Here is a 27,799-nt window from a genome sequence, read left to right on the forward strand (position 1 = left end):
GAGGTGGCGCAAGAGACGCCACTTGGGACCTGGGCAGAGGGAGAGAGGTTTTAGCCGACTGTGTGGCCTCTGTGGCGGGCAGCAAGAGAGGTACGTGCCCCTTGGGGTTCCCCCTTCTTCCCCCTGCCCTGCAGAATGGGAACAATGGCAGCCTCAGCTCCTCAGCTGATGCAGTTGCCCATATTTACTCCTGTTAAGGGGCAGTGTGTAGACCAGTGGTGTCAGTGACTCTGGGGACCCCTTCGGCGGGTCACGCTCTCTCACACTCAGAAGAAGGCAAAGGCTACCCTCCCACCAACAAATCACGCCAAGGCAAGCCTGGGATACGGTCGCCATGGGTTAGAAACGACATGGAGGCAAACAACAACATGGAAACGCACTCAAATGAGCCACACTCTCTCAGCCTTGTAGAGAGGCAAAAGCACACAAACCTTCTGTGAGCAAATCTTGCCAAAAACAAACAAAACCGCACAATAAGGGATGCATCTACACCAGGCATGGGCAAACTTTGTCCCTTCATATGCACATACATACGCACATACATTAATACGTAAATATATACATATGCATCAAGAGGGATAGGAAGTTCAGGATCAAGAAGGATCTACACCAGGCATGAGCAAACTTGGTCCCTCCAGTTGTTTTGGACTTCAACTCCCACCATTCCTAATCGCCTCAGGTCCCTTCCTTTTCCCCCTCAGCCACTTAAGCCAAAGTTTGCCCATGCCTGAGCTACACTAGAATTGCAGTTTGGCACCACTTTGACTTCCATGTTTCAGTGCCACGGGTGTTGTAGCCAGGCAAGGCACCGGTACTGTTTGGAAGGGAAGGCTTTATTGTTTTAAAAAACTTCAGAACTCTTGATTCCATAGCATTGAGTCATAGCAGTTAAAGTAGCACCAAATTGCATTAATTTGAAAGTATATGGACTCCGGAGACCAAGTTTTGGAACCCCGCTTGGCCATTTACTTATTTACAACATTTGTATCCCGCCCATATCAGCCCGAAGGCGACTCAGGGTGGCCATGAAACCTATTGGGTGATTTTAGGTGAGTCACACTCTCTCAGCCTCAGGAAAACAAAGATTAACCCCCACCCCTTGAAAACACTGTAACACAGTCACTCTAGGTCTGAAATGACTTGAAGGCAAAAAATAATAAAGTGCAGAAACATAGCCACCTGTTCCTCAGTTCCCAGCAGTCTCATGAAGAGCTTTCATGACACTTGTAGATCCTTGTGTCTCTATCCTATTCCACCTCAAGGCAAGTATTGAGTGTTTTTCTAGGCTGAAGAGTGCTATGGACTCATTGTTAGGTGTTTTCCGATTTCCTGATGTGGGTATGTAGGAAGAACAAATGTTTGCATGATACTGGTTCTTTGCCCCAGATGATCAGCTCCAAGCTATCCTATGAACGAAGGTCTGTGCCTTAAAAGGAGGCATCTCTTCTTCCACATTTATCATGAGGGCGCAAGAGGGAAGGTTTGTTGTTTAAGTCATCACTTTCTAAGGAAGAAGGGAGTTCTATTGAAAGCAGCAGCTTGGCTTTTAAAATAACTTGTTTAAACCCACTCACCTTGCATGAGCATAGGTTATGAAAGAGATTCTGTTCCTTGTTTATTAGAAAGGGATAAGTACTTGTTCAGTGTGCAATATCTGAAAGCTGATTATCCAGAAAATAAAGAAATGAAGAAAATAGTGAAGATGTTTTCAGAAAGGCCAACCATCATTGATCACTAGGCTTATTTTGAGTAAGTTAATGTGAACACAGTTGGTGTTCATATTGTTTCTTAAAAATTACAGTGTAGATCTTTGTTACAGAAGTTCTTAAGAAAAGTTCTGGCATTGAAGTAATGTAAATAGAATTAAAGGTAGAGCGAGTTACTGAAACTTGGTCATAAAAAAAACCAGGAGAACAATTCATTATCAAACCTGAATATCTTTTTCAACAGCATGGTCTGTGTAGTAAAGCTTGTTTTAGCTGAGTCATGGTTGTCAACTGCTATTTGAAAATAAGTCTTTGAAAATAGTTCACATATCAAAAATATTGGAGAATAGCAACATACTTTTTGTAAACAAAATCATTTTAGTATTTCTTATTTAACCATTTCCATCTTTAATTCTATTTGTCTTACTTCATTGCTGGAATTTTAATCCTTAGAATTTTAGCAACAAATCTTTACACTTTTCATCCTATCTTAGTCAATGGATTGAAGGTTTCAGTTAATGGATGAACATTTCTCATTTATGAATACATAATGTGATCTTCATGCTCTTCCCATAGTCTCGGGAATTCTGTAGCATTGAAAACTGTATGTGGAATGTAGTGCTTGCCTTTATTTTGTTAACAATTAACAATATAAACGTGCCTGCTAGATACAAGCTATTTTCAAATCACTTCAATCCCCAACAACATTTCATGAGCTATTCCTATTGGTTTTTTTAAAAAACAACAACATTGATTAATAAACCATAGAAACAATGTATTTTGTGCCAGATTTCTCCATGCCATGCATGTTAATCCATTCATTGTATTTTCTACTTGAACGTGGTTACTAAACTTGGCACATGCTCACTAGTCATGGGGCAATATGTTAATTATCCACAACCTAGATATTTTATCACTGTTTTAACACTTCACATTGCAGGGGACTACATGTTCATTCACCTTTTCAAATAAATATCGTCATACAGAGAATTTAGAAATTACTTACCTGTTAAATGGGAAAGCTGTCTAAATTGTTTAGCTTTTGAATGGACACATCTATGACCTTTGCTGTGATTTTACAAGAGATACTACAAATGACTACAGTTGCATTTATGTGTTATTTATTATATAGAATTTTTATCCCAATCTTTTCTCAAAAGTGAGATCCAGTGTAAAAACATTCTTACATGATTGCCAGCTACCTAGGTTCACTCATTTGTATGAAGAGGCTGTTCTGAGAGAACATTGTATTATGTTGGGTGTAGTAGGCTATAGAATAAAATTATGTTGGGGTTAGTAGGCTGTAGAATAAAATATATTCTGTTTATACCTTCACTGTCAGATTATGAGCTGTAAACACACAGAGGGCCCTTCCACATAGCCCTATATGCTAGAATATCAAGGCAGAAAATCCCACATTATCTGAGTGTGGGCTCAGATAATCCTGTTCAAAGCAGATATTGTGGGATTTTCAGCCTTGATATTCTGGGATAAAGGGCTGTGTAGAAGGTCGCTGATTCCTCTGTTCAAAACTCTAGTTTAGAAATCTCTCTCTTTTCACAGATGTCAGAACATTGAGTACAGGCAGTCCCCAAGTTACAAACAAGATAGCTTGCATAGTTTTGTTCTTGAATTTGTATGTAAGTTAGGTACATTTTTAAGTATAACACCAGCTATCCATATATATCTTTGGATAGCATATGGAAGGGTTAAAGCCCCTATGGTGTTTGTTTTGTTGTCTGTGCTCCTGTTCAGAAGATTTCACCTCACGTTCTGTCCCTGAGATACTTAGATTTTGATAAAATTGTCTTGTTGTGGAAGCAAGGCTTGGCAGCAAAACTTCAGTTGAGACACCTTTCCCAATGAAAGAGCAAATTTCCCATCCAAGGGGGTAGATTTCTTTCACTTGCTGTTGTCTCATCCCCATTCTTAACTATGAGTCATTTGTAAGTTAGTTGTTTGTAAACTGGAGACTGCCTGTATATGCATACAGCACAGGTCCATTTTTTGATACAAAAATTGCTCCCCAAATCCTAGGTTGATTTCTCCAGTTCTGGGAACAGATGACCGTGATGAGCCATTTTGAGTGCCTGAGGTTGGGACAAAGTGGTGGCAGCCATTTTTAATAATGACTTGGAATTCTCTGGGCTGCATTGCATCTCAAGTGCCCAAAATTGCAGGGAGCACAGAGCTTATATGACAAGACTTTATTAAAAATGCCTGCCTGCTCTGCTTCACCTCAAGTAGCCCAAATAGCAGGTGTGTCACATTCTTCAGGCTTCCCCATGTTGCTGATGTTGTTCAGGCCAAATAAGAAAGTGAGGAGGAAGGGAGAGCTACCTTTCTCTAGTTTGGGCAAGGTGGGGAACAATGTGAGATTAGACTTACTGTGAATCTAAATTTTGGGGTGGCTAGAGTTATAATCAAGTACATAGAACATACTTAGGAGGAACTAAAGAGAATAAGAACTATTTCATGTATATATCTGAATAAATATTGATAAAGTAATATGAACAAAGATAAAAAAAATAGAAGGCAGTCTGAAAAAAAGGAGGAAGAGAATAAGGAAAGTAAACAGCTTCTATTAGAGACCCAGAATTAAGGCTGTGACAAGAGACATAAACAAGAAACACCTCATTCAGTGTTCATTTTCAGAGAGCCATTTATGTAAGCATCCTGATTTCACCTTTAAGTTTATACACAAGACATTTTCCTAGTTTAATCCTCCAAAGTTTTGTATTTAAAGTAATTGCTAGATGTAAAAAGATATAGTATTGATTGGGATAGGCTATTGGTATCAGACCTCAAAATGAAGAGTGGGGTCAGTGGATTGTTTTTGTTTATGGATACTCTATTATAACTTCAAAGGAGGTTTTAGGTAAAATATAAGTCTTATTTTTTAATCCCTACTAGAGATATATAAAAATGTTAGGTCAAGAAGTAATGATATAATGTGATTTGACTTAAAATGCTTCAATTCAAATAGAATAAAGGTTGTCATAAGTAATGTGGTCTAGTGTACTCAATATCTGGATTGCAGCCACATCCATATAAAACTCAGACAGGTCATTCACATATTACTCAGTTGCTTTTCCCTCAGATAGCATTTAGCCCACTAAGTGGAAAACCCCTGAGGTGAACCTGTTTCCTGTGCGCCATTAGACATACCTTGTAGCCCTCATTAGATGCATGGGTGAAGGCAACTAGAAGGCTTGTGACATGACACAGAACTACAGTGTGCATTGTGTCTCAAATATCTATAATAGTCAAAATGTGTGCATGTAGTATTTTATTTTGGTATATTTTCATTAAATGCCATGAAGTCAACTTTGACTTATAGTAGCCCTATTGCCGAGATAGCTCCAAATCACCCTATCATTAATAGCTCTACTCAGGTCCTGAAAACTCAGAGGTGCGGCTTTCTTGATTGAGTCTATCCCTCTAGAATGCAGTTTTCATCTTTTCTTGGTGCTGTCTACTTTATTCCAGTATTGTGCTTTCCTAAGTGATTCTTATGATATGGTCAAAGTATGACAGCCTCAGTTTTAGGAATCCACTTATTTATTTATTTGTTATATATATATTTATACCCTTCTTTTCTCTTCTAAATGACATTCAAAGTGATTCACAATATTACTAGCAACATAATTTACATTCAACATTAAAACCTACCTTTCATCTTTTTAGCACACCATTGTATCCTTAGAACTTTTCTCTAGCCCCAAATTTCAAATGTGTTGATTTTTTTTCTGTTCAGCTTTCTTCACTATCCACCTTTCATAATCATACATAGAAATCTGAAACATGGTCAGTCCTAACTTTAATATTACATGATTTATCTCTACACTTCTGGATCTGTGTAGTTTCTTCATAGATTCTCTTTTAAGTCTTTGACAACAGTTTCCATACTGATTAATAATTGAACAAAATTATAGAACATTTTGAATTATTTCTTGAGTTTGATTATTTGATTTTAAGTAAACAAATCATCTGTGATTATTAATTTTATACTGTCTTGCTTGACTTTGTTCAGCAATTGTTCTAAATTTTTGATATTTTTGCTATTAATATAGTGTGTTACATTTGTGATTTTTCCAATACTTATCCCTCCCTCCTTCAAGTCTACTCGTCCTTTAGGTATATATTTAGTATATAAGTTAAACAGGGTGATAATAAGCAGCCTTGCCCTGATCCCCATCCAATAGGAAATAATTCAATTTCTCTGTATTCTGTCCTAACTGTAGCTTCTTAGTCATGACTACAGGTTAGGTTATGTGTCAAGGCAACAAAACGTTGCAGCACACTTATTTCTTTCAGAGTGACCCATAGTTTCCCATGATCTATATAGTCGAGGCTTTGCTATAGTCTATAAAGCATAGGTTGATTTTCTTTTCACATTATTTGGTGTGTTCCATTTATTTATTTATTTATTTATTTGTATGCTCCTTTTCCCCCTGAGGGAACTCAAAGCGGTTTTCAACATAATAAAGGCAAAATTCAATGTCGTACATACAAGTGAAAACCAAAACATGATAGCTAGACAATAATATATAACTATAAATTAAAAACCTAACCATATTAAAACATAGAACATAAAATGACATTTAGACATAAAGCATACAAATTAAAACATCAATAATAAAAGAACATTTATATTAAAATCCACCCGTAAACAACACAATTTAAAACAGTTACGCAACATATGTCTGCAGTATCATCTCTGGGGCCTCCATCTTGCATTTCTTGTTTCCTATATAGCAAAACTCTTTATTGTAGAATTCTGAACATCACTATGGTAAAGATACACACACACACACACATATGCACTGCTTAAAATGAAATATTTAATAGTTGGATGGTTCCACACCATTGACTGGATTGATAGATAGCATAGCTTTTATTATGACAATTTGGGAAATATTTCACAGACCTAATAATATATATGATATTTTAAAATTTATATTCTGCGGATTGCAGAGTATATGGCAAACATAGAAACAATATCATACAAAAGCTGACTGGCACAATCTGGGGATCACAACCAGATACAGTGAAGACATCTGCCTTTGCGCTATGCTACTCTGCTTCTGAGAATGCATGTCCAGTGTGGAACACATCTCACCATGCTAAAACAGTGGATGTGGCTCTTAATGAGTCATGCCGCATTATCACGGGGTGTCTGCACCCTACACCACTGGAGAAATTACACTGTTTAGCCGATATTGCACAACCTGACATCCGCTGGGGAGTAGCAACCAATAGTGAAAGGACCAAGGCAGTGACACCTCTGGCCCATCCCCTGTTTGGATATCAGCCAACATGCCAACAACTTACATAAAGAAATAGTTCTCTAAGATCTACAGATACACTCGCTGGAACACCTCAGCAAGCGAGATTCCAAAAGTGGCAGGCTCAAACCCAGAACCTCAATTTAGAAGTGGCATTTCATTAGTAAAGGCACTTTTGGCCAAGTTATGCAACAATACTTACCATACAATTGTTGATTATTGTTACAGTTACAGAATTGTACTAGGACATAGACAGTTTGTACTATTTGTAAACACAACTATGTATAGAGGAGCATGGAAAGGCAGAAGGAAGACCTCCTTTCCACAGTATGTTCAATGGTCTTCCTGGGCCTTGCTAGATATTTGTACTCCATGTCTGCTTGTTTTGCCTCATGACTTATCATGAAACCTGTGTTTCAGACAGTTCTTGTTTGGAGATGTTTGTAGTTGTGGCACATAATTGTAGGCTAACTTCACCAGCAGAATTAAACAAATTAAATTAATTAGGAGGAGGGAAGATGAAACTTTCTATAGAGAAAATTGTTGTTGTAGTTGCCTTCAAGTTATTTCCAACTTATGACAACCCTGAGACAAAGCTGTCACAATGTTGGCAAGATTTGTTCAGAAGGGGTTTGTCCTTGGTTTTTCTGAGATTGAAACTGTGTAACTTGCCCAAGGTCACCTTGTAAATTTTTGTGGCTGAGCCAGGGTTTATAGTGTAGTGCTCAAATCACTTCACTGTAATGGCACAGAAGTACCTGAAATTAAATGAAAGACATACAACCCAGAATTGTATTACTCATAAAAAGCAAAGTTTCTTATTCCTTCTACTACTGTCAGATTATTTCAAAGGTGGGAGTATTCTTCTGTACCTGGCTTCACATATACAATTGTTGAATGGCCTCCAAATCCTGGGATAGTTTTGGGTCCTTTAAAGAGAATATATATATTTTTTAAAATGTATCTTTTTCCTCTTACAGTGTCTGTTGCTAGGGAGAAAACACTGAGCTGTATGCAGAAGTGCTTTACATGTGAAATCTGGCAAGTCTGCTTTTGTTCCCGTGCTGCATGCTCATCAGGTAGTGCTTCTGAATCCTTTCCAAATGTTATTGTTTCTAATAGTAACATCTGTAATAATCTGCAGTATCAAATGAGTTACAGTGATTATAAAAGTATAGAAGGTGATGATTAATATTTTGCAAATCTATTACAATGATACTCTTAAGAAGGATTTTGTTCATTGCTACATTAATATATTAGAAAATCAGATTACTTTGGAGGATGATATAAATTTGTCATGGCAAAGAAAACATTAAAGAATTCTGTCTGTATTTCTGAAACACAACCTGGAGACAAAACATTTGATATGGAAGTTTGTACTCTAGGGGGAAATTCAATGTAACAGATCTCCCTAGAAGTTGAAATGGAGAAACAAAACAAGAATTATTATCCTATATATAGAAAGTTTCAGTAATAGGTGATCTGTGTATGGTTTTATTACTTACATTTGAGAGTTTTAAGGTTTGTGTAATTGTATGTTAGAGCTTTAACTATACATATACAGATACATTTCAATCTTTTTTATTAGCAGTGTCATGAAAGTTGGCATGTTGTTATATTTTACAACTAAACTTAAAAGACAGCAATTCTGAAAATATCTAAAATAGTTTTTAAAAAGAGCAACAATATAAATATGACACTTCTTATAAAAAACATTAATTCTTGCATTCATCGGTTAACAAAGCTTATGACAAAGTCTTTTTATGCCTACCCACCCCCCTTTCTGCCATAAATCAGAACATCACTATGTGATCTTGGACTCATTGCTGAGCCTGGAACCCCATGTTTCGGTGGTGACCAGGGGAGCATTTGCACAGTTAAAGCTTGTGCGCCAGCTGCGCCTGTACCTTGGGAAGTCTGACTTGGCCACAGTAGTTCACGCTCTGGTTACATCCCGTTTAGACTACTGCAACACTCTCTACGTGGGGTTGCCTTTGAAGACTGCTCGGAAGCTTCAATTGGTTCAACGTTCGGCAGCCATGATACTAACAGGAGCGGGACGCAGGGAGCATACAACTTCTCTGCTGTGCCAGCTCCACTGGCTACCAATTTGCTACTGGGCACAATTCAAAGTGCTGGCGTTGGCCTATAAAGCCCTAAACGGTTCTGGCCCAAGTTACCTATCCGAACGCATCTCTGCCTACGAACCCACTAGGAATTAAGATCTTCTGGGGAGGCCCTGCTCTCGATCCCGCCTGCAACATATGCACGTTTGGCGGGGACGAGGGACAGGGCCTTCTCAGTGGTGGCCCCTTGGCTGTGGAACGCCCTTCCTATGGACATTAGATCTGCTCCCTCATTAATGGTATTTCGGAGAAAAGTGAAAACCTGGTTATTTGAACAGGCGTTTGGATAGGCAGTGCAATGAATATAGGAAAACGGAACTACGGATGACGAGATGGATCATGATTCTAGTTATGAGATGCTAATGAGTTGTTTACTGATGTGTAATTATTTAGTATATTATTGTGTTAATTGTTTTTAAATGGTTTGTATGATGCTAGCATTGAATTTTTGCTCCTGTTGTTGTTAACTGCGTTGAATCGCCTAAGGGCTGAGAAACTTTGGTATACAAATAAAGTAAATAAATAAATAAATAAATAAACTTGAAGACACGCAACAAGAATCCCCATCTTGGCATGGTAATTCTGCCTCTGTTACCAAATTATCTCTTAAAGAAGTAATTACTAAAAACACAATTACATTATTAACCTCTGTTAATGAAGTATATTGCTCAGATGATCATCTAACTAAGACATGATGGTCACAAAATTCTTGATTTTTTTTTGTAAAAAAAAAAACCATGCCATTTTCACATGTGTTAGAAAAACTTGACAGTAGTGGTAGTGACTGTGGTACAATCCCTATACCCCTGGGATACATCAAACTGCAGATAATAGTGAACACTATATGCCATGCGTAAAGCGAAAATAGTGTTGTATATTGCCCCCTTTCACCTGTTGTCCTGTAGAAATAAGAGTAGATGAACTTCCTCTACTTCAACAGGACACTTGCTCTTCTCATCACCTTGAAAAAAGCTAGCAGGCTTCCTTCTTTCTTCCTGACAGCAAAATAGTAGGATTGACAGCAGTTCATCTTGTCCCCCACCCTCCCAAAAAGAAAAGAAAAGCATGAAGCTGTTGTGTGAACAGTGGGTTAATTAAAATACGCATAAGGGATCTGCAGACATGGAGATCTTTATTTAAAGAGCAGTAACTTTAATTTTGTTCATTCCTGTGACATGCTTACTCGATTAGTCACATTTTTGGTGTAGTAAAGAGTTATCTTGTGAAATAGATACATAGCAACATTATCTTAAATTAGTGGAAGCAACAGTCAAACTAGAGGGATTTTTTTGTTGTCCACCTTAACTTCAAAAAAAGGGGGAGATGCAGATATTGACAAACCAGGCTTGAAGTAATGATTTAAAGTTGACTTCTAACCTTTGAAAGTTAGCAGTCTTCATAATTGACTTGGATGACAGTGGGAAGGCAATTAAGTGCTGCTTGCTAGCTTACTTTATTTATACTTTAGCCTTTCTCTCAACATGGATCATTTGTTCTGGGCAAATATGAGGAGGCAGGTAGACAAAATTTGTGAATATCTTTGCTTATTAAGCCAGGGTTTGGTTGAATACATCCAGTTTGAACTGACTGTATCTTACCACTCTGCCCAAATATACAAAAACAGAATTAAATATTGCTCTGCTTCAAAACATGAAAGCTGATGAAAAAGCAAATATGGCGGTTCAAAATCACCGTTTGCTCTTTTACGTTGAGAAGTAGAAATTAGGAATTCAGCAATCATTACTTCAAACCTTGGTTTAGTGTAATGTCTGAGTTCAGCTAAATAGTAAAAAAAATGGTACTTACTTTAAGCAACATAATATATAAAATGGTTAAATATCTTCTGAACTGAAGTTATAATTCCACTGTTCAAAGTTTAAAACTGTAGCTATAGTAACTGGATACACAAGCGGCTGAGAAGGATTTGGATTACACTTGGAATCCCGAGAGCTTTCTATTTCAAGTCATTATTATGATCTTAGTTGTTCACACAAACATTGGTCATAGGGTTCTTTGGTGCAGTTGGAATGTTAGTTGTGGCAGCAAACCTTCCAAACAATTTGACAACTCTAGTCAGCAGATTAGTGTGTACAATAACATCAGGTGGTGTGTACCTTCTGAGAGCAGTGAACATCTCACCAGAACTGTGTGTATTTTTAGTTTTCTTGGTTGGTAACAGGCAAGTATGCACACTTCAGTATCTTCTATGAGCTGAACTTACTTGCTGACATTGCCTAATCACAAATGAGCAGCTGGTTATTTGTTTGTTAGTGAAGAGCATATACATCAGAAGCTGTTCTCTTAGTATACTGACTAGAAATCAAGTTTCATTACTATTATTTAGATTTAGTTTCAGTAAATATTTCTAAAAGCAGGGATAATAATAACTAATAGTATTAAAGCTGGACCGTAGCTCCAATTCCATATTTTAATGGTCATTGCACAAGATGCAGCTTAAAGCAAATACAAATGTATATGTGTTTGTATGTGTAGATAGATAGCATTTTAAACTTTTGAATATACTTTAACTGTTGTTTGAGAAAAGTAAGATACTATTTCTGAAAAAAGAAAACATTCCCCTCAAAAGTGCAAGTTTTTAGAAATCACTGCTGGCTGCCAGCAAAGGAAGAGGGAAGCCCTTTGAAATCATGTATGTTTGGAAATCAAAAAGTTATTTTTGGATGTAAAGGATGACAACAAATGTAAATGTCAGAAGCAATTTTTTTAATGTAAGCTTGTCTGTATAGAAATAGGAAAAATATGCACTATGTACATATTCTACAATCATGCGTACCCAAAGCCCCAGGATATGATAAATTAAATGTACTAGTTTGGATGACAAATTCTTATTATTCTTTAATTTCTTTAGTCATGTAGTTACCAGTTGTCCTTTGATTGATTTACATAATACTTATCCATTTTCAGTTTACTTGTGTGGTGTATGGTTTTTTTACGTCACCATAATGGGAGGGGCACCACTTCATGCCTCAGAGTAATTCTGAGAACATGGAGTATTGCTTGCTTGCATTTCTGATCATGAGATGGCAGCATCTTAGAATCACATCATGTGTAATTTAAACAATACTTTTGTTTGGATTTGAAATATTGCTTCCTACAAAGGACACACATCTCACCTCCTGTAAATTGTTTGAGTTCAAAATAAGAAAATGGGGGAAGTTTGAGACAGAATATGAGAACTTTCATTAATGATGCATATGATTAATTTTGACAGAAATTGACAAACTAAAACTCCCAATTTAAGAAAAGAAAATTCCACAAATCATGATCTATAGAAATGCTCAAAATACATTTGAATAGAATTTACAGGATTTGTAGTAATCTGCAGTCACATGCATTGTAGTTGAACCACAAGATTGCTACTTCTGACTATGCAAACCGATTTAGTGCTTGGATTACTAGGAATTAAAATATTACATCCATGAAAAGAATGATACAGCATTGGATTGAGAAATACCAACAAAACAAGGCATTCTGTTGTCAGCAACATAGTATTCTGTCAACTTAATGTACTTTGATCCTAATTACTGAACACTTTTACTTGAAAATCATTTTATTTATATAAATTGAACTTCTTTGTAAGTGTCTTTTCCTAATATTATAACCAAATGCAAAGGTTATAAAACCCAGTGACCTGACAGTCTGAATAAACAAGAATTTGTGTGAGATGTTGTTGGTATATTTTTATCCCACCTTTTCTCTTTTTTTAAAGGGACTAAAAGTAGCTAATAATACTTAAACAATACAATGTATAAATTAAAACCTAGAACATATAAACACTAAAATAGAATTAAATATGGGACTGCTTAAAAATACATAGTTAAACCAATAAAGCCATTTAAAAACCAATTGAACCACATAAAACAGCATCCCCTGGCCAGATTTTAAAAACATTCTTCTTCTTTTTTTTTTTTGTTTGTTTGTTTTTTAAAAACCGGCTTAAACATGGTTTAGTCTGCTACTGGAACGACAGCAGGAAGGAGGCCATTCTGTCTTTTCCGGGCATGGGGTCATTGGGCTTGTACATGTTTGTACAGGGAGATAACATTGACAAATAGCCTGGACCTGAACTGTATAGGTCTTTATAGATCATCACCAGCTCTTTGAATTGTGCTTGGTAATAACACTGGCAGTCAGTGAAGCTGTTGCAACAGGGAGGTTATGTACTCCCTGTAGCTAGCATTGGTTAACGATCTGACCTCAATTCTTTTGACCAGCCAAAATTTCCAAACACTCTTCAAACACAGCCCCACATAAGAGTCTGTTATAGCTATCTAAATGAGATATAACTAAGGCATGTACAAAGATTTGCTGTGCAGTAACTTTGGCGAATTTATTTGCAAGGCTGTTTATGGTTCCATCCGCTGTACATGGCAGTGTGAATTCATATTAAAAATAAAATAATAGTTTTCTTTCTTTCTTTATTATACATCCATATGCATAAAAAATCTAAATTTATGTAAAAAGAAAAGGGTACTCTGCATTCGCTTTTCAACCCATAAAATATTATATATATATATATATATATATATATATATATATATATCAGTAATGTGAATTTAAATTACTGACCAAATTTCAATATTAATATCAAGTCAATACGGGGTTTAAGGTATAGTATGGGTATAGTATTAGTTAGGCCTACTGTATTTCATTGCATAATAATTGCCATCATGTAATAATCGCATGCCTCTTTTGGTGTGCCAGTTTTATTAGTTTTGTATTCCTCTCATAATAGTCACATATCCCGCCCACATGCCTGCCCCTTGGAACACCCCCTGAAGATCCCAACTTTCTCTGGCAGGTGCGTGGGCAAGTGAATGCTCACATACCCACATCCCAGCCAGCCAGAACTAGGTAGTCTTTCTTGGCTGCCGGAACCCAAAGGAGGCCCTGTAGCCTTTCTTTGCCTATGCGCACCAGCGCATGAGACCTATGGGGTCTCCCTCAGCTGCCAGTTGGGGGACGATCCATAGACCTCCCATATTTCCCCTCATAATAGAATCACTTTTTAAAGGGGAAGGGGGTGCAACTATTATGTGGTGAAATATGGCAATTTCAATAGTAACACTCAAGCAAACAGAAACTACATTTATCTGACATCTGCCAATCCTCATAACTGGTGGTTAATGGAGAGTCTGTGGTATAGATTTCATTACAGGGAAAAATAAACACAGTCACAATACCAGCAATAATGTGCAGGTAAATTCAGACAATGAGAGACTGAAATGATGGGGGTGACATGTGGGATGGTGGATTTCATTAAGCATAGTATTATTTTGATGAAATTGTTTAATTATAAGACTGACTGAAGATGACATTTACACAAATTAGTCAAGTCATAAATGGGAAAGGGATTATATCAAGAAGCTTCTGATATTTAATACTTGTACTCACTGAGTTTTGATCAGTTTTTATATTTGAATCTATATTTTACCAGTGCACTGTCTATGGGTTATCCTCATCTGCACATAACAGGAATGGAAAGTTCACCAAAAAATCCCTTTGCTCTGCTGTCTGTTGGAAGGTCTTGATTTGGTGAGTCAATTTATCAATTATAAGGAAGATCCAATAAAGAAAAGGAAGGAGTAACTGATAATGCTCATTATATGTTTGGGTAAATTCAGAAGCAATTTGTCTTGTAATTACTGCTGTTTGAGATGTTTGTGGTCACTGACTCAATAAGGTAGCCTTCAAAATGCTTCCTTTATTTCTCATGTATAATGTGAGAGTCACACTGGCTTGAAAGAAATTGGTATGTGGAACATTTGAAATGGTTTCTCATCAATAACGAGAGAGTCATATTGGCCTGAGATAAATTGCTACTTGGAACATTTGAAATGGCTTATATAAATGAAAGATTTTAGCATTGTGGCATTGTTTGTATTTCCATAGGACCAGTATCCCTGAGCTTGCTAGTAGGGGTCCTTTCTTGTCATTTGCTCACCTTCTTTGCAGTAGACTGCTGGCTCCAAAAAATCCAGGAGCCAGAGACCTCATAGATGAAGGCAAGGAAATTGGGGAACCAGGCTGCCCAGCTAAGCTCTCAAAAGCGGTGCACTCAAAGGGTGCCAAATCTAGTAGAAATCCTTAATGCTACTGTATTTGTTATGAGGAAGCAGATTGTAGCTCAGCACAAGCAGCCTGGGCCCCAACTTGTGAGCCTTCTTTTCAGGTACTCTCATTTCCAGCATAGCAATCACTCTGATTTTACTACTATAGTTTTCAGAGCATGAAGCTATAGTTTTCACTATTACCCATGTTTTAAAGTATCTGCATGAAATAATTTTACTTATTTTATTTTTATCCCAGCTTCTTCTGATGTAGGAGCACAAGGTAGCAACAACAGACATGACACAAAACAAAACAATTAAAACAGAGCAAATGCATTAAAATACAAAATTAACAATAACTATTAAATCTTTCATGTCATGAATGTAAAAAAACCCATTAAAATACATTTAAAAGTACACGTAATCCAACTCACATCATCCCCAGTAGCCTGCGTCACATTATTCCACAAACACATGATGGCAGAGATACATTATCATCTGCCTGTGAATCCTGGCCTCTCTAGGAATTATGGGAGCAGCACACCGAAACGGCCCTTTCTCTTGTTCCTACTATTTGAGCTTAAGTGGAAGATGGGACAGAGAGAAGGCCCTCTCCAGATGTTCATAAAGTTCTTACAGGATTGTACAGAGAAACCAGTCCCTTCGAAGTATGCTCAGAAACGGATAGCAATAGAGGAGTTCTGTAGCTACCCCCAGTTAATAACCTGGCTACTACTCTTTGGAACAACTGATGGTTGTAAGTACTTTTTGAAGGCAGCCCACATAGAGTGCATTACATTAATCCAAACAGGATGTAATCAAGCTGTGTACTACTGTTTGCAGATCCCATTTCTCCAGAAACAGCTGGAGCACTAGCTCTAACTACAAAACCACTCCCGGCCCTGCTGATACCTGGGCCTCCAGCTTCAAAGCCAAATCCAGAAGTACCCCCAAGCTTCGAACTTGAATTTTCACGGAGAGAGTGACCCGATTTAACACAGATCTAAGAATAGGGGTTAATTTAATCCCTATTCTCAGATCTGTCTTTCAACTGAATGGAAGCACCCCTGTCTTGTCTGGATTCTGTATACAGTTTGTTCTCATCCATTACAGCTGCCAGGCACCAATTTAGCAGAGGAACCGCTTCTTTGGAATTAGGTGGAAAGGAGTAATAGAATTGGGTGTCATCTGGACTCCAAAACTCTGGATGTCTTGAATTCTGTTGCGAGAAGCATACAACATAGCTGCTTGTTCCAAGAAAGCATTGATAAATGCTGATTCTAAACAATCCAGAGGAACAATGTTTCCTCTCATTTTTAGAATATATAACTCAAATGAAAAAAATATTTTGATGTCTTGGTTTTTAGGCCTGTTCCTGGGGTTCTTTGGGGTGCTGACTGCAGCAGCTGTAGTTTCTTATATATGCTTGTCGTGCATTCTGTGGGCAAGCAGATAGAGATTGGCATATGGCATATGTTCTTACGTTTTGAACAAGATCTGATAGGGAAAAGCTGGTGCCATTTTTGGAACCAGCAGGTGAAATACACCCAGAAACAAAGCTAACGTTTGAATGTTATCTATAAAATTGTAATTTATCCATGAAATGTGTTTGATACTTTTAGTGCACATATTGTGCACATATTGTGATTTAAATGGCCATATAATTCTTCTCTAGTGTACTCTGTTTTGTAATCACAAAAAGGTTATGGTTTATTGTCCCATTTTGCCCTTATGTGAATGTGGAATTAGACTATTTTTGTGCCATATGGGATTTTCTGGAAAGTAATCTTTTTTTTAATTGATGCCAGCTTTCCTTTGTGTTTCAGAAACTCTGAGAAACTTGGGAGAATAAATCCAAGTACGTATTTGGGGTTTTTTTTAAGTACAGTTTTTGACAAACTTGTGTTACAATGCATTTAATTTGGTAGAATGATGTGCTCTTTTAGCCTTATAGGCAAGGTGCAAGAGGAAATAAGTAATGTTTCCCTTGCTTGCAAATTGTATTTCAAGCACTGTAATTATAATGTTGAAATACATAATAGTTTGGTAAGTTGTTGAATAGGAGTAAACAATTTTAAAACTTTTTTGTATGTTTATTTGAATTAATCCAGTAATTAATTTTTTTCTTGATAACAAGTACTGCAGGATTCTGAAAGACAGCAATATTTCTTTCACCATGTTTGCACTGTCAGCAGAAGATGGAAATTGTACTGGTTCAGCTTTGATTTTGCCTGAAGGAAAGTAAGTATTAAGACTTTTAAAAAGCTCTTTCTTAATCTGATACTGGGAATTAATTTCCTTAATTTGAGATTAAACAGTTTTATTTCAGTGTAACTTTTAAAAAAACCCATGAAATTCTAACATGGTTAAGAAGCTGGTAACAGTCGGTCCCCAGATATTTGAGGGGATACCCAAAGACTCAACCAGTATTCGTAAGGGTCAAAGATTATGGATATTGTACAACATATTTGTAGGGCTAATTCTTTCTATACAGTGAAAGGCCTCTGGAATCTACGTTGATTTCTGTGTTTTTCTTTGTGGTCCCTGTGTCTCACTGATGGATGCAGAAACGAACTCCAGAATTCTCTAGAACTGAACAGTTAGGGTAGGAAACTTGATGTTTCCTTGTATCATCTCATGTTCCTGCCCACCAAACGTATTCTCTCTGCCTACATCAAGAGCAAAAAAATTCTACAGTATTCTTTTCTGCTACTTTTTTTGATCAGTTGAATACCCACCACTTCTCGCTTTAATCCTGTCTTTATTATTCTTTTTCACTTCTATTTTTCTAGTCATTATTGTCTTCCTGTGTGTTTTCCAAATAGATTTTTATTTTTGCAGAACACTCCTGATCATTGAACAAGGTAGCGAGGGCATCTGGAGGATCAGAATTTCGGATCACTGAATTAGGTCATAATCAGGAGACATCGAGAGAAAGATACCCCATCTTTTCAGTCTGAACATGCCCAATAGATATTTGCATTCAGGAGAAGAAACCTTGTCCCGTTTTGTGTCTTGGCTTTTGTTGGGGCCCCTGATCCATTTATTGTAAGCCTCCCGAGGGTTGTTTTTGGTTCTTTTTTGTGGGGGGGACATTGGACCATGGGGTCTTCCCACCCACTGGCTCCCCTTCCCAGAGTTTGTTCTTCTTACCTGGTATCTGCTATTTCTACTCCAGAGTAAGAGGCACTCAGCTGCAGGTGCGCTCCGGGCTTCTCTGCCTGCATGTCTCGCCACACACGCCTCACCACACTCTCCGAGAGTGCATGTGTGGTAGGGCATGCAGGCAGGCCTGGAGTGTGCCTGCAACCAAGCTTCAGGCTATCCTGTCTACACGCACTCCCCACCATATGCATCCCACCACACTCTCTAAAAGTGTGTGTGTGATGTGGCGTGCAGGCGGGCCCAGAGTGTGCCTGCAGACCTAGCTCTGGGCCCGCCTGTCTGCATGCCCTGCCACACACGTGCTCTCTTTCCAAGGCAAAGAAATAAGTTCAGATGTGCACGAGAGCATGCTTTCATGTCAAGCAGATTTTCGTGTGGGGAGGGAACTTCCCATTTTGTGCTTCCAAAGAAACGGAAGACATGAAAGTAACTGTAGGAATTGTAGGAACAAATTTCACACACATGACTAATGCCCAATTCCTTTTACTTGTCATGTTTTGCTCTCAATAACTGTTATTGACCTTGTTCTCCTCTGAACCAGCTCCAATTTGTCCATGCTGTTATTGTTGTTCATTCGTTCAGTTGTTTCCGACTCTTCGTGACCTCATGGACCATCCCACGCCAGAGCTCCTTGTCGGCCGTCACCACCCCCATCTCCTTCAAGGTCAGTCCAGTCACTTCAAGGATCCCATCCATCCATCCATCCATCCATCCATCCATCCATCTTGCCCTTGGTTGGCCCCTCTTCCTTTTTTCTTCCATTTTCCCCAGCATAATTGTCTTCCCCAAGCTTTCCTTTCTTCTCATGATGTGGCCAAAGTATTTCATCTGTGCCTCCAATATCCTTCCCTCCACGTTTTCTCCCTCTATTTCCCGGTTGTCAATAATTCTCGTTGCCATAATCTTGGGTTTTTTTAAATGTTTAACTGCAACCCAGCTTTTGCACTTTCTTCTTTCACCTTGATTAGAAGGCTCCTCAGCTCCTCCTCGCTTTCGGCCATCAAAGTGGTGTCATCTGCATATCTAAGGTTGTTAATGTTTCTTCCAGCAATTTTCACCCCAGCCTTGCATTCGTCAAGCCCCGCACATCACATGTTTTCTGCATGCAAGTTGAATAGGTTGGGTGAGAGTATACAACCCTGCCGTACGCCTTTCCCAATCTTGAACCATTCTGTTTTGCCATGGTCAGTTCTTACTGTTGCTACTTGGTCCTTATACAGATTCCTCAGGAGAGAGACAAGGTGATTTGGTATGCCCATACCACCAAGAATTTGCCACAATTTATTATGATCCACACAGTCAAAGGCTTTAGGATCGTCAATAAAACAGAAATAGATGTTTTTCTGAAACTCCCTGCCTTTCTCCATTATCCAGTGGATATTGGCAATTTGGTCTCTCGTTCCTCTGCCTTTTCTAAACCCTGCCTTTTACATCTGGCACCTCTCACTCCATGTATTGCTGGAGTCTTCCTTGCAGGATCTTGAGCATTACCTTACTGGCATGAGAAATAAGGGCCACTGTACGGCCCTTATTTGTCCATATCATTCATAAAATGAGCTCAGACTGAACACATTACCCAGATGAGGCCTGATTGGCACAGAATATAATGGGACTATTACTTTTCCTAACTTGGAAACTATGATTATTTTAATGTGCACAACAATAGTAATTGACTTCTTTTCTGCAATATCAGTGTGCAAGCCGAGGAGCCCGCATCCATATACACCTCCTGCTTGTGTGGCTGGCATGACTACTTGGAGCATCTTTTTGCCCTTTCTCATTGAAGTGGTACTTATTTACTCACATTTGCATGTTTTTGAATTGCTGCAGCCTTCAGGTCAGCAGTTCAGCAGCGCAAGGGTTTAACCCATTGGACACCACAGCCCCTATTGCGCCACTTTATTCTTATGAGGAGCTTATGCTGAGGATAGCAAGGTCATTAAGTCTGGAGGTTTCATAGGCAACTCACAGGCAGGACAACAAATCACAATATCCTGTTGATTGGTCAACTTTCGTGATGCCTCAGGCTCTTGCCCTTGTTGTGTTCATTGTTGTGTTCAATGGAAAACCTTTCTTCTAATTGCAAGGACCTTTTAAATGCTGAAACCAATTAATCCATTGCCAGGAAGATAATTTTTGGAGTTCAGGTTAAATAATAGCAGTGTTCTTGATGTCCCTTTTGGAAGTGTAAATCCTCTTCTTGTTTTATTTATTTGCACCTTACCTTTTCTGCAGTACTTGGGAGTTAAGATGACTCATTAATTATTTAAGTCAATGTAGAATATAAACATAAAAATATTTATTTGTGTGTGTGTGTAAAACTAATTATAACAATTATATTCATAGTTAAAACCATTTTCAGATATACAAGAAGGGTAGATAGACAAGTCCTGTGTGTGTGTATGTGTCTTTAATAATAATAAAAAATCTTTTGTGTCCTTCTACAGGCAGGTAAAGCACTTGTTTGATTTATGCATTCTTTGGTTGATTGGCTGGATGGTGAGATAGGGCCTTTTTATAGATGAGTTTATATTTATATGTTTTTAAATTGCTATTAATTCAGTTGTATTTAATAATTTCCATTGATTTATTGTGTTTTAATGGTGCAGCCTGTTGTGCTCTTATTGATATCTAATTCTGAGTTTTGCCTCATTGTATTCTCATTAGGGGAAAGCTATATATCAAAGGTATTAGAAGTAAGACATAAATCAAATAGAGGAAATAGTTTGTTTTGCTGTTAACAAAAAAAATTTTCACATCTTGTTTCACATGCCCTTTTCACCCTCTTCCTAGAGTTGAACCTGACACCATGGAAGAACATCAACATTTACATTGTGTCAACTGTGTTAGTCGGCGTTGTATGATAAGGCCAGAGGCTGGTGTTTCCTGTGACTTAATTGGTTGCTCTATGGTTTGTGGAGCAGTATTTCATTCATGCAAAGCTGAAGAGCATCGCCTTCTTTGTCCACTTGAAAGAGTGCCTTGTCTAAACAGCGGCTTTGGCTGTCCATTTATTATAGCGAGAAACAAAATGGCTGAGCATCTAGAAACTTGCCCTGCCAGTGTGGTATGCTGCACTATGGAGTGGAATAGATGGCCTGTTAGTTATGCTGATCGAAAATCTTACGAAAATCTCAGTAAAGATGTGGATGAAGTTGAACAGTTAGATATGGCTCTTGCACTTCAAGACCAGCGAATGCTCCTAGAATCTCTCAGAGTAGCAACAATGACATCAAAAATACCCAACGAAGTATCAAAGTCCAGAGAGCTGACTTCTGTTACAAGTGATCCAGATGCTACACTTTCTAATGACTTGATACCTGTAGATGAAGAGTCCTATGGTGCACTTTATCAGGCTACTGTGGAAACGACTAAGAGTTTAGCTACAGCTCTTGATATCCTTAACACTGCTACTAGAGACATTAACATGTTGGGTTCAAAACTTACTCTTTCACCATGCAAAGCAAGTGAAAGCTTTCCAACAATAGAACCGAATTGTAGTGCAGATATGCATAGTGAAGTACAACATGATTGTCAGGATGATGGCAAAATGGGAGCAGTTGGTGGGATACAGCTGGATGCTTTGACTCAGAATGCCCACGTGGAAAAAAATGGATCAAGTGACATTTGTTATGATATCATGCAACAACATACATTGAATATGAACTTTGATAATACCTCCTTATGTAATGGCTTTCATGTAGACAGTACAGACAGAAATACATTACCACAAAGTGAAGAACTAGATGTGTGTAAATCTGACCAATCAAGTATCACAAATGGTGTATGTAATGCATCTCCTTGTGATGAAGCATTGAGTTCTTGCAACGCTACTCCTGTAGCAACCCAAGTTAGGGAAGAAATACCTCTACATACTTTATCGAATGGCACCGTTAATCATATATACTTGCCACGTGACTGTAGTGGAGAACTATTACAGAGGCAAATAGAACAAGAGAGGCTTAGAAACATTGATGTGTTTTCATTAATTCCACATCGTTCCTATAATTTCCTTTCAAATCATTATTTTTCAGTACCAAAGGAAGACAAAGCAGTAGACACATCAGATTTGGAAATAACAGAAGATCCTATGGGTGTTCAGGGAATAGATTTAATCACAGCAGCATTACTGTTTTGCCTTGGAGACTCTCCTGGTGGGAGAGGAATATCGGATAGTCGTGTTATTGATGGATACCATGTTGATTTTGGGACTCAGACGTTTTCTCTGCCATCTGCAATTCTAGCCACAAATACAATGGTGGGGGAAATAGCTTCAGCCTCTGCATGTGATCATGCAAATCCACAGCTCTCAAATCCAAGCCCTTTCCAGACTCTTGGGCTAGACCTGGTACTAGAATGTGTGGCTAGATACCAAACAAAGCGTTCTATGTTTACATTTGTTTGTGGACAGCTATTTAGAAGGAATGAATTTTCTTCACATTTTAAGAATGTACATGGTGATATTCATGCTGGTCTCAATGGCTGGATGGAACAGAGGTGTCCTCTGGCTTACTATGGATGTACATATTCACAGCGCAGATTTTGTCCTTCAACACAAGGGGCTAAAGTTATTCATGATCGACATCTTCGATCATTTGGGGTTCAGCCCTGTATATCTACTATGCTGACAGAGCCTGATAAAAGATGCTGCCTAGGACTACGTAGTGATCATCTGAGTAATCTTCCTTTTGAGGTTCTTCAGCACATTGCAAGTTTTCTGGATGGCTTTAGTTTGTGTCAACTTTCACGAGTATCACGCTTAATGAGGGATGTATGCGGAAGTTTACTACAAGCACGGGGAATGGTTGTATTGCTGTGGGAAAAAAAGATGTACCCAAATGGAAGTTTTTCGTGGCAAGTAAAGGAAAAGGTTTGTATACTTGTTTTTGATACAAACATTCTTTTTTAGCTATTTGGAGTTTTCACATTTTTTATCTAGGGCAAGGATGAGAGTTGTTTTGGCCTATCAGGATATTTTATATTGCATCTCCTTGCCATTGACTGCTCTAAGAATAACAGTTAAACATTTGCAGGGCCTGCATGATTCCTTCTCCCTCACCTAGTAGCTTGAAGTCTCATAGTTGTCTTCCTCTAGACTTTGAACATGAAAAATTCTATACAGTATTCTACAAACCTTTATAGTGTATGTACTTTGTTCTTAAAATGATAAAGTTCAGTACCTTTGTGAATAAGTAAATAACATGAATGAACATCTTAATAATGAAATCAGTGGTTTTTGAAAAAGAAGGTTCCAAGGCCCAATAAAGTATTCTCAAAGGACTGACACACCTGCCCCTAAGCTGTGTTTCCTACCTTGTGCCCAGCAGTAGGCAAGGTAGTTCTGTTTAAAATGATAAAAACAAAGGTAGAAAATGAAACATGAATGGTTGAAAGTGTTTGCTAGAGAAGAAGGCACAAACTTTGGAAACTAATAGCCATTCAGGAATGTTAAATCATATCTGTATGGTGGAGGCTCCTTTGAAGGCATTTAAACATTTATCTGGATGAGGCTGGATGGCCATCTGTCGGGGGTGCTTTGAATGCGAGTTTCCTGCTTCTTGGCAGGGGTTTGGACTGGATGGCCCACGAGGTCTCTTCCAACTCTATGATTCTATCAATTAGTGAGTGGTACACATTAAAACAGAAACAATAGAAGTAAAATTGTGGAAGGGCAAGCAAGCAAGACAATAGTCTTGAAATGCAGGTTCCAGAGGACTAGTTTATTCCTTTCATCCCAGTCCAAGAAACAATGTATATGGACATTTATCATCTGTTTTTATGATCCAAGAAAGGAGAATCAAGGTCAGCTTAAGCTACAAATTTCAGATGAACAGTCTCCTTCAAAAGTAAAATGTAAATATGGCCACAATAAATATTAGATGAATTCTGAAAGATAAAATTTCTTCTGGCTTAAGAGAAAAAAAAGATTGCTTGGGCTTTAGTTTTGTAAGTTTGCTTACTTTAGCTAAACACTTTGGTTACCTGTATTAAATGTTATCTTTAATTTCCTAGGTGTGGCGATTCAGCACAGCCTTTTGTACTGTAAACGAATGGAAGTTTGCTGACCTTGTAAGCATGGCTGACCATTTGAAGAAATGCAGTTACAATGCTGTAGAGAGACGTGAGGAAGCTGTGCCACTGCCATGTATGTGTGTCACGCGAGAGCTTACAAAGGAAGGACGATCATTGCGTTCTGTCTTGAAACCTGTACTTTAGACACAAATAACTTGCTTCCAGTTGCACACATACACACTCAAGCACCTGATATAACCTCTGTAATATTTTGTGACACTTTATTAATTTACTAAAGATGATTTCTTGTCATTATGTACATAATGTTTTGAAGTGGCATTTATTTTTTATAACATTGCCTGGTTAGAAATAATGAAAGTTGCCTTAATGTCTGAAAAAAAGGAACTTCTTGGACAGGATAGTTTTATATAACTTCTACTATCTGTAAACGTTTCATTGGAAATATCTCTGATCTATTAGTGTCCATTTTTTAATAGTTTGACTTCTGATTGCTACCGGTATGTGTATTAAGAGATGACCTGGAATGGTATAGAAAAGAACCAGACAAAATAATTTATCTTTGGTCTCTTTACAAATTAGAATATAACAGTAAACTCTGAAGGTTAGTCAGCATTTACCAGCACCGATCTTGAACTATTGCTTTATTTTGTAAAGACTGCCATGCTCATTTATGCTGACTGAATTGTATTTAATGCCGTTTCTTGTTGAGGAGAATATATAAGATTTTTTCTTTAGTGGTGATATATAGCAGTCTACAAATCTTTCAAGTCAGTGGCAAAACTTTTCGATAGATAAGATTGGTGTCAGGCAGCAGCTTTTTTCCCAGTGATACCTTTCCTTCATGATCAATACAGTCTGCTGATACTAGCCATCAAATAGAACAAGTTATTAGTGCACACCTGGTCTAGCATTTTGGGTTGAGATGTTTCACCTTCAATTGATTTAGATGATAAAAGGAGGATTTTAACAAAATCTTTATTTACTGTAAATTTGCTCCACAGAATTCATATTTTAGGTCACTACATATAATGAAGGGCTTGGGTTTTATGATGTTGATGGAATACACTTCACTCTTAAAATGTTTACCTATGTGCTGCTTGGCCTCAATGTTTCAAATTGTATAGGACTCTGATTCTAAGCACACTTTGCAAATTTGAACAAAACTTCAAGGTGTTTAGGATAGAAGTACCAGTGTGCCATCTTTATAAGATGAGAAACCCATTCATTGCATTAAGCATATCTTAAACCCATAGACATTCATTTCATAACTCCATTATTTTCCATAGTCTTCCATAGTGAAGACATTATTTTGAATGTTTACTGTAACTACAAGAATGCCTTTAACTATACTAGAAAGCAACAAGGCTTTCATTCTTGATACTGTTGGATCATCAAACTTGGTGCCACAGATAGTATGTTTCCATTTTTTAAAGAAGAGCTTTGAAAAAAAGGAAAATCACAATGGCTGCATTTGTAATGTTTGTAATGCACCCAGGTATACTTGACACAGAAGTTTGTATGCTCAGCACATAAGAATCCAGCCTGGGAAATAATTATATTTTTCATTACTTAGGCTGCCCCATTTCTTAAACAAACCAATCAACCTCAGCCTCATTCTCTAGTGCCATATACTAACAAGACCATTAAGGAATGTGGGTATTAGCTCTGTGTAGCTGATTTTTATAATACTGGATCTTGGGATCATTTAATTGTTCATCAGCTGCCTTTCTCTTTGAAGAGGCAATTTTTCTTTCAGTCCTGCCAAATTTTGTTGATAAACACTTCTGATTTTATGCCAGCGGCAGGTTGCTGTTGGCATAGAAGAAGGTTCAAGTGGAATTAGAAGTAAGTGATTCTGCCTTGCTCGTGTCACCCCATGTTTGTCCAAAACTGACTCTGGAGGCTGGAGAACCCTTCAGATTCCCACTTTGGGTGATGCAGCAGGCTGCAGTGGGAAGAGAAGGTTCAGCTGTGCTATCTTTCTACGCAATGCTGACTTTAGGTATAGTGGTTTGGAAAAGAGGGAACAGAGACCTCATTTTATACAAGCCCTGATAATACGTTGAACCTTCTTTGATCCCTGGTATCTCTACACTCAGAAAAAATGTAATCCCCAAAGGTAGTGTGTGCTTCTTTCAGCAGCGTGTGGGCATTTGCATTTCTCTGAAAAATGAGAGAGAACTGTAATTTGAAATAACTAAGAAGATTCATTCCAAATGTACCAAGTTATTACACTAATGTTTTGCCACTAAATACCTTCCCCATGTAAACCTTATAAACATTCATATTTTGTGGCTGAACAGAAGTCAGCAGAAATATAGCTTGACTGCTTAGAAAAGACTTTGCAGCTGAAGAAGTTCTACACTAGATGGCTCTAGCTTCAAACAAAAACCAGTTGCACCTGGGGTGAGCAATTGGTTTGTTTTTCTACCATATTAAGAATTTTGAACACTTCTTTCTCAACACTACATGCACTTTTACTTTTAAATCTAGATACTGTGTTTTTTAAAAGTTAATCCAGAGCTATTAAAATAATGCTGTAAAAATTCTGTTCAGTATATTCTTACGTACAGGAAAACAACATAAATCTACAGTATCAGTATTTTATACTGCTATGCAGGGTTTGTTAGGTTTTTTATTTTAAAAAAACACAGTATTTTTCAATACTTGACCTTTTTCCTGTACTATATCTTGCCTTTGGGTCTCTCACGATAATTTTTCCATTTGCATTGCCTTTCTTTCATATTCACAGCAATTTCTTTCTCTAACCAATACACTACCTTGTTTCAATGTTTTCAGTGAATGCTATTTTGCAACATCGGTTAATCATAATAAAACACATTTGCCATTTTTATTTAGTATATGTTTTTCCTTGTCAGTAAGCAAAATCAGACTTGGGAATCATTATTCCCTGATGTTATGGGTCTGCAACTCCCAGTGTTCTTCACCATTGGTACTGCTGTGGTATTGCAGTTCAACATGATCTGAAGGGGTAACATTATTCTTGCCCTGGTCTAAGTGATCTGGGTTTTTCTTGATTCTGCTTAGTAAGCTGAAATATGTTTACAGCAGTGAATGAATGTCACTATGGTTTTAGAACCTATAGCAAGATTTTATCTTTCTTCAGTGTACTTCACATGAACAATTTTGACACTTGAAGACTAACTTATATTTTGGGGGTATTATTTGTTGGTAATTTGAACTGTTTAACATTTTTGTCTGCCTTTTAGTATTATGAAATCATCTTCTGGTAGCTATCACAGTCGACCTTCCACATTCGTGGGTTTAACTTTTACAAATTTGATTTTTTGTGAATTTGATTAGAATAATCTCTCAAGGAATCACTAGGTCCTCCAGTGCGACTATATAGTCATTTTCTAGCAGAGTCATGCTGGAGAACTAAGATTCCT

At 37.7% G+C, this 27,799-nt stretch overlaps 1 protein-coding gene across 2 annotated transcripts; it reads left to right on the forward strand.

Moving 5' to 3' along the window:
• FBXO30 (F-box protein 30) lies at window positions 1-27,243 on the forward strand. 2 transcript variants are annotated; one of them, XM_060753505.2, is made up of 7 exons: window positions 1-90; window positions 7,975-8,073; window positions 14,579-14,676; window positions 17,018-17,049; window positions 17,329-17,432; window positions 21,150-23,226; window positions 24,369-27,243. In XM_060753505.2, exons 5-7 carry the CDS (start codon window positions 17,368-17,370, stop codon window positions 24,570-24,572), a joined length of 2,346 nt encoding a protein of 781 aa, XP_060609488.2. In that variant the 5' UTR covers window positions 1-90; window positions 7,975-8,073; window positions 14,579-14,676; window positions 17,018-17,049; window positions 17,329-17,367; the 3' UTR covers window positions 24,573-27,243. The 2 variants fall into 2 exon arrangements, with proteins under 2 accessions (XP_060609488.2, XP_060609487.2); XM_060753504.2 differs by lacking the exon at window positions 14,579-14,676.
• Window positions 27,244-27,799: the final 556 nt, after the last annotated feature.

Source organism: Anolis sagrei, chromosome 1, assembly GCF_037176765.1.
Source record: "Anolis sagrei isolate rAnoSag1 chromosome 1, rAnoSag1.mat, whole genome shotgun sequence".
In the NCBI taxonomy this organism is placed as follows: Eukaryota; Metazoa; Chordata; class Lepidosauria; order Squamata; family Dactyloidae; genus Anolis; species Anolis sagrei.